General features: G+C 41.7%; 1 protein-coding gene across 3 annotated transcripts in view; it reads right to left on the reverse strand.

Annotated features, from left to right (window-relative positions):
- The window catches only part of LOC110502980 (pecanex-like protein 2), a 46478-nt gene that overhangs the window by 22238 nt on the left and 15635 nt on the right, over positions 1-8605 (reverse strand). For all 3 annotated transcript variants that reach the window (XM_036960805.2, XM_021581339.3, XM_090217540.1), the window contains exons 21-28: positions 7453-7630; positions 7085-7193; positions 6791-6920; positions 6425-6483; positions 6035-6250; positions 4080-4333; positions 3589-3822; positions 3174-3277 (exon numbers count right to left, since the gene is read on the reverse strand). In XM_036960805.2, the coding sequence (XP_036816700.2) occupies positions 3174-3277; positions 3589-3822; positions 4080-4333; positions 6035-6250; positions 6425-6483; positions 6791-6920; positions 7085-7193; positions 7453-7630 (1284 nt within the window). The remainder of the gene's footprint in view (positions 1-3173; positions 3278-3588; positions 3823-4079; positions 4334-6034; positions 6251-6424; positions 6484-6790; positions 6921-7084; positions 7194-7452; positions 7631-8605) is intronic.

Genomic DNA, 8605 nt, shown 5'->3' on the forward strand with positions numbered 1-8605 from the left:
CATCCCTGGAGGGTAGTAAACCCCCATATATAACACAACATTCCTGGAGGGTAATAAAACCCCATATATAACACAACACAACATCCCTGGAGGGTAGTAAACCCCCATATATAACACAACATCCATGGAGGGTAATAAAACCCCATATATAACACAACATCCCTGGAGGGTAATAAAACCCCATATATAACACAACATTCCTGGAGGGTAATAAAACCCCATATATAACACAACATCCCTGGAGGGTAATAAAAACCCATATATAACACAACATTCCTGGAGGGTAATAAAACCCCATATATAACACAACATCCCTGGAGGGTAATAAAACCCCATATATAACACAACATCCCTGGAGGGTAATAAAACCCCATATATAACACAACATCCCTGGAGGGTAACAAAACCCCATATATAACACAACACAACATCTCTGGAGGGTAGTAAACCCCCATATATAACACAACATCCCTGGAGGGTAATAAAAACCCATATATAACACAACATTCCTGGAGGGTAATAAAACCCCATATATAACACAACACAACATCCCTGGAGGGTAGTAAACCCCCATATATAACACAACATCCATGGAGGGTAATAAAACCCCATATATAACACAACATCCATGGAGGGTAATAAAACCCCATATATAACACAACATCCCTGGAGGGTAATAAAACCCCATATATAACACAACACAACATCCCTGGAGGGTAGTAAAACTCCATATATAACACAACACAACATCCCTGGAGGGTAGTAAACCCCCATATATAACACAACATCCCCGGAGGGTAATAAAAACCCATATATAACACAACATTCCTGGAGGGTAATAAAACCCCATATATAACACAACACAACATCCCTGGAGGGTAGTAAACCCCCATATATAACACAACATTCCTGGAGGGTAATAAAACCCCATATATAACACAACACAACATCCCTGGAGGGTAGTAAACCCCCATATATAACACAACATCCATGGAGGGTAATAAAACCCCATATATAACACAACATCCCTGGAGGGTAATAAAACCCCATATATAACACAACATCCATGGAGGGTAATAAAACCCCATATATAACACAACATCCCTGGAGGGTAATAAAAACCCATATATAACATAACATCCATGGAGGGTAGTAAAACTCCATATATAACACAACACAACATCCCTGGAGGGTAGTAAACCCCCATATATAACACAACATCCCTGGAGGGTAATAAAACCCCATATATAACACAACATCCCTGGAGGGTAATAAAACCCCATATATAACACAACATCCCTGGAGGGTAATAAAACCCCATATATAACACAACATCCCTGGAGGGTAACAAAACCCCATATATAACACAACACAACATCCCTGGAGGGTAGTAAACCCCCATATATAACACAACATCCCTGGAGGGTAATAAAAACCCATATATAACACAACATTCCTGGAGGGTAATAAAACCCCATATATAACACAACACAACATCCCTGGAGGGTAGTAAACCCCCATATATAACACAACATCCCTGGAGGGTAGTAAACCCCCATATATAACACAACATCCATGGAGGGTAATAAAACCCCATATATATAACACAACATCCCTGGAGGGTGATAAAACCCCATATATAACACAACACAACATCCCTGGAGGGTAGTAAAACTCCATATATAACACAACACAACATCCCTGGAGGGTAGTAAAACTCCATATATAACACAACATCCCTGGAGGGTAGTAAAACTCCATATATAACACAACATCCCTGGAGGGTAGTAAACCCCCATATATAACACAACATCCCTGGAGGGTAGTAAACCCCCATATATAACACAACATCCATGGAGGGTAATAAAACCCCATATATAACACAACATCCCCGGAGGGTAATAAAAACCCATATATAACACAACATTCCTGGAGGGTAATAAAACCCCATATATAACACAACACAACATCCCTGGAGGGTAGTAAACCCCCATATATAACACAACATTCCTGGAGGGTAATAAAACCCCATATATAACACAACACAACATCCCTGGAGGGTAGTAAACCCCCATATATAACACAATACAACATCCCTGGAGGGTAATAACACCCCATATATAACACAACATGTCTGGAGGGTAATAAAACCCCATATATAACACAACACAACATCCCCGGAGGGTAATAAAACCCCATATATAACACAACATCCATGGAGGGTAATAAAACCCCATATATAACACAACATCCCTGGAGGGTAATAAAACCCCATATATAACACAACATCCATGGAGGGTAATAAAACCCCATATATAACACAACATCCCTGGAGGGTAATAAAAACCCATATATAACATAACATCCTTGGAGGGTAGTAAAACTCCATATATAACACAACACAACATCCCTGGAGGGTAGTAAACCCCCATATATAACACAACATTCCTGGAGGGTAATAAAAACCCATATATAACACAACATTCCTGGAGGGTAATAAAACCCCATATATAACACAACACAACATCCCTGGAGGGTAGTAAAAACTAATATATAACACAACATCCCTGGAGGGTAATAAAAACCCATATATAACACAACATCCCTGGAGGGTAATAAAAACCCATATATAACACAACATCCCTGGAGAGTAATAAAAACCCATATATAACACAACATTCCTGGAGGGTAATAAAACCCCATATATAACACAACACAACATCCCTGGAGGGTAGTAAACCCCCATATATAACACAACATCCCTGGAGGGTAATAAAAACCCATATATAACACAACATCCCTGGAGGGTAATAAAAACCCATATATAACACAACATCCCTGGAGGGTAATAAAAACCCATATATAACACAACATTCCTGGAGGGTAATAAAACCCCATATATAACACAACACAACATCCCTGGAGGGTAGTAAAAACCCATATATAACACAACATCCCTGGAGGGTAGTAAACCCCCATATATAACACAACATCCCTGGAGGGTAATAAAACCCCATATATAACACAACATCCCTGGAGGGTAATAAAACCCCATATATAACACAACATCCCTGGAGGGTAATAAAACCCCATATATAACACAACATCCCTGGAGGGTGGTAAAACCACATAACATGAAAGGAATTCATATTTGACAGTTATGGAAGGTTCACCTGTTGGACATGTTGTGAGATGCTGTCCCCAAGGATCTCCTGCCCAGCACAGACAAGGCATAGCACAGAGTGACCAGAGGGGAGTCCTCGTCACAGTCCACAGGCTGGCAAAACACAAGGGTCAAAGGTCATCAGTGTTCACATCCTCTGAAATGACCAGCAGCAAGGAAACCAAACGGTACAACATGGGGTCATCAAGACTGCAGGTCTTGATAAGGCTCTGTTTTTTTCCCTGACCACATGACCTTATCAGGAAGCATGAACTAGTTCCTAGAGTTTTCTTGACCATGAAAAATAAACTAGACTTAGGCATGGAGTTTTCCTGACAATGAAAAATGAACTAGACAAGGACCTGGAGTTTTCCTTACCACATGCATTATTGTACTGTGCATTGCAATCTCACATCTCCACTCACCTCCTCCAGTTTGTTGGCACAGTACTGGATCCATTCCAGATAGATGTTACAGAAGCTGGTCCTGGTGACGCCCTGGAGGCAGTGGACGTAGTCCTCGTCTATCTTAACGCTGAACACGGCCGGGTCTCTCTCTATGTGGTGCCACTTGGTGTAGGACACCAGAGCTTTCGTGATAGAGGGATCCTTGATCCAAGTCTGTAGCTTCAGGGACTGGATCAGGTAGTAGATTATACTCTAGAGGTGAAACAATAGGGAATAAGTATTGATGATGAAATATATATTTGTATTGCCTACTCCTTGCTTGCAAAGGTTTTGAAGCTCAGCAGTTAAGCTCAGACTTCATTGCTTTTGAAATAAAAGCAGTAATGAATTACAAAGATGTTGAAAGTATAAAAATAAATGAATATTAAACTGCTTAGATCATAGGTTAAATTCAAATTCAAGTCTTTATTGTCTGTTACATTTCCATTAGACGTCAAAAGGTCTACAACCTTCAGATAGTAGCTGACGAGCAGTTTGCGCAGGTCGTACACCTGCAGCATGGTGGCAGCGTTGTTCTCGCTGATGCTGTAGCCCTCCAGCAGGTACTTGGTGGTGGTGACCTCCCAGGCCAGCCATCGCAGGTTGAAGGCCGCGTTGCAGGACAGGACGTTTGGCAGGTGGCCCGGCTCACAGCAGCAACAGGAATCGTCCTCCTCCACCCCCTCAGTGATGGCCTCTACCTCCCTCTGCTGGCAGTATGTACCTGGGGAGGAGGAGAAGGGGAAAGGAGATACCTAGTCAGTAGCACAACTGAGTACATTAAACCGAAATGTGTTTTCCGCATTTAACCCAACCCCTCTGAATCAGAAGGAGAAGGACCACAGACCATCATGTTATGGGTGGTTGTACGTCAGTGGTCGAGATGTGGAGCTTATGATTATTAGAAAACAATTTCAAAGAAAATTTAATAAATTTAAGAAACTTGTAACATTCAACACAGTCAAGATATTTCCCATATCAGTAGAATGATCATAGCCACAGAGTACTTACAGGTATAGGCAGTGCAACAGGAAAATAGGAAAATATTCAGACCCCTTGACTTTTTCCACATTTTGTTAGGTTCTAAAATGTATTAAATTGTTTTTCCCCTCATTAATCTACACACAATAATCCATAATAACAAAGCCAAAAAAGTTTGAAACATTTTTGGTAATTCATTTAAAAAAAACTGAAATATCACATTTACATTTACATAAGTATTCAGACCCTTTACTCAGTACTTTGTTGAAGCATCTTCGGCAGCGATTACAACCTCAAGTTTTCTTGGGTACAACTCTACAAGCTTGGCACACCTGTAATTGGGGAGTTTCTCCCATTCTTCTATCCAGATCCTCTCAAGCGCTGTCAGGTTGGGAGCGTTGCTGCACAGCTATTTTCAGGTCTCTCCACAGATGTTCGAGCTCTGGCTGGGCCACTCAAGGGCATTCAGAGACTTGTCCTAAAACCACTCCTTTGTTGTCTTGGTTGTGTGCTTATGGTCGTTGTACATTGCTCCGTTCATCATTCCGTCGATCCTGAAGAGTCTCCCAGTCCTTGCCGCTAAAAAACATCCCCACAGCATGATGTTGCTACCACCATGCTACACAATAGAGATGGTGCCAGGTTTCCTCCAGACATGACGCTTGGCATTCAGGCCAAAGAGGTGCCTTTTGGCAAACTCAAAGCAAGCTGTCATTTGCCTTCTGGCCACTCTACCATAAAGGCCTGATTGGTGGAGTGTTGCAGAGATGGTTGTCCTTCAGGAAGGTTCTCCCATCTCCACAGAGGAACCCATCTCCCATCTCCACAGAGGAACTCTAGAGCTCTGTCAGAATGACCATCGGGTTCTTGGTCACCTCCCTGACCAAGGCCCTCCCCCGATTGCTCAGTTTGGCCGGGTAGCCAGCTCTAGGAAAAGTCTTGGTGGTTCCAAAGTCTTGGTACCCTTCCCCAGATCTGTTGTCAGCACAATCCTGTCTTGGAGCTCTATGGAAATTCCTTTGACCTCATGGCTAAGTTTATGCTCTGACATGCACTGTCAACTGTGGGACCTTATATAGACAGGTGTGTGCCTTTCTAAATCATGTCCAATCAATTGAATTTACCATAGGTGGACTCCAATCAAGTTGTAGAAACATCTCAAGGATGATCAATGGAAACAGGATATACCTAAGCCAATAGCAAAGGGTCTGAATACTTGTGTAAATAATAAATTATACATTTGCAAAAATGTAGAAAAACCTGTTCGCACTTCGTCATTATGGGGTACTATGTGTAGATTGCTGAGGATTTTAAAAAATTTAATCCATTTTGTAACAAAATGTGTAACACTCAAGGGGTCTGAATACTTTCTGAAGGCAGTGTAGGTATATATGGCTCTGGGTGTGGTATAGTGCTCCTCATTGTGTATTAGTCAGTATCTGACCTCTGAACTCCAAGCCTCGGAGCTGGAAGGTGACCAGGCCATTGCCGATCTCGATGAGGTGAATGAAGGCGTTGAGGTAGTCAGAGGCCAGGATGAAGCAGTCTCCAGAGCTGTAGTTCCCCCAGCGGCCCAGCATCAGGTCACCACACAGAGAGTGCTGCAGAGAGCGTGTCAGATACTCATAGAAGATGGAGTTCAGGTTGTTGTCGTCACATCCTGGAGGAATAAAAGTTTATGTAAAATACACTGATTGACATGACCAACAAAACAACATGTATTAACCATGAGAAGATCATTGTCGATTTGAGAAATTCGAAATCAGCTTCTCCGGTTAATGTTAATTAGGGAGGATAACATGATCATGTTAATTAAATAAATGTCATATTTTACCTGTCTCTTTATCAACCTGAGATACCAGTCTGCTATTGGCGTTGTCAATACGTTTGGTGCTGCAAAATGGTACCAAACCAAGGTTAGGGAGACAGTACAGAGACCACTTCGCCTATAGCTGAGTGTATGACATCATCTCTGACACAGAAATGTCCTTATATGGATGTCAACAGGGGTTCTAGGAGGCATTTTCTAGCGAAACTACCTTTAACTTCCTTCATACTGCATTCAGAAACATAAAAATGGTATCCACAGGTTCATCGGACTCTGGGGAAGTAGATAATCTTGCAGTATCCCTTTAAGGTAAGTGTTTTAAAAGGCTTAATTGTGCTTTATCTCATGCTGCGGGCGATGAAAGGTCATTACTTGTAGTTCCTCTCCCAGAACTTGACGGGCCGCGGGTAGGAGGTGATGAAGATGGCGCTGCCCAGGAAGGGGCTGAGAGGGGTGTAGAACAGAGTTGTGATGAACGTCTGCAGCAGCAACATAGCTGAGTCTGAGCTGCATCATGAAGGAGAACCTCCACAACCAAGGTACAACCAACAGGTTTACCATACTCACATACCTGCTGTCAAATTCGCTGTCACAGTTTCAGTCAGAGCAACGTCAAAACATGTGGAAGTATGTGTAGTTCATACACACGTCAAAACCAAAGGATACGAGGCACAGCGAAGGGCTGAGCGAACGCGTGGAAGGCACTGCCCCATGCGATCTGCCACGGTGCGATGTAAACCATGATGAAGTTGAGCTTGTGAAGCAGATCGCTGAGCTGTAGAGGAACAAATACCTGCTTTGACAGTTCTTTTTTAGATCCTAAAAGTAAAAAGAAGGTCACTCTACATACAGAGCAGCTGTGTCCCCTGCTTCACAGACCCCGAATAATACAACTGTACATTTTTTTAATCAATTGTAGGAAGTTTGGGAACCGCAGCCATAGTGAGTTGCATTAATTTCCCTATTTTATGGTATTCAGAGGTCTTTATTGGGAGAGTCTCTCTTACCAGTCTCTGGTCACGTCACAGACTGACCTTGTGGAAGACAATGGACATAATAAAAAAGTCCAGCAGAAAGGTTTCAGAGGCTCTGCTGCAGTCAAACTCGAAGAAGACGATAGTGAAGATGAGAGTGACGAACTGGAAGCTGGGATTGCAGAAGGAGGCGCGGAGGAGCTTCATCCCAGCAACTGTCATCAACAAGACATCACAGCTGGAGCGAGACACAGAGACCTGAGCAACTCAGGCGCACAGACGGGACACAGCGGAGCAAAGCAAAGGGGTGACATGGGGGGGAGGGAGGCAGGGGAGACAAATGCACCAATACTAGCTAATACTGTATATACAACACACATTCTTCCCTAGCATAGTGACTGACAAAGTGATATTTCTTTGATTGATGAAGGTACTCCTGATTTTGCTGCACCTCCAACATGCACAGAGGGGAGTGGTGGAGACCAAGGTTATTATAGTAAACAAAAACTGACACTGAAATGAAAAAGCATCATGAAAAAACTATTTTGTAAACGGAAATGAAATCATTAACAAATTAACAAAACGAAAATGAAAACTGAAACTATTACCATTGACTCAAAAACTAACTCAAATGAAATAAAACCATCATGAATTATGTCCTTTTCAAAAAAATTTTTTTTAACTTTGGGCAAAAATCAAATAGGTTTTTCAAGCTTTTTTCTAATGGGGTTTTTAAGCCTCTGAATCTGGCAGGTAAAAGCTGCCAGTAGGTGGCGATGTTTCAAATAGGCCTAGCATCACTATCACTAGCTATCACTAGATAACAGGGAAGAAATCTGCCACTTTCTAAACACTAAAACTGAAACTAAATAATATCAAAACAAAATAGCTTTTTATCCAACTCAAACTAAGTAGAAACTAGTAAATCAGGATGAAAGACTAAGAGAAAAAAACACAAAACTATAATAACCTTGGTGAAGACTATATAGTATAAACCTGTGAAGAACTGTGTGATTCTGGACAATGGTTTCCCCAGGTGCTACAGTACATGAAGATTGGCATTTTAAGCTAATCGAATAAGTGGGACAGAGGCAAGTTTAAAGTATTTCACACTATCTACCTGGAAAAACATTAACTCTACATTCTAAACTGAATGTTAGACAGATTATCTAAACAAACTGGTTTTAAACTGAAAATGGTTCTTAGAAGACCT

This window comes from Oncorhynchus mykiss, chromosome 23 (genome assembly GCF_057628025.1).
Source record: "Oncorhynchus mykiss isolate SJ-2025 chromosome 23, ASM5762802v1, whole genome shotgun sequence".
Taxonomy (NCBI): Eukaryota; Metazoa; Chordata; class Actinopteri; order Salmoniformes; family Salmonidae; genus Oncorhynchus; species Oncorhynchus mykiss.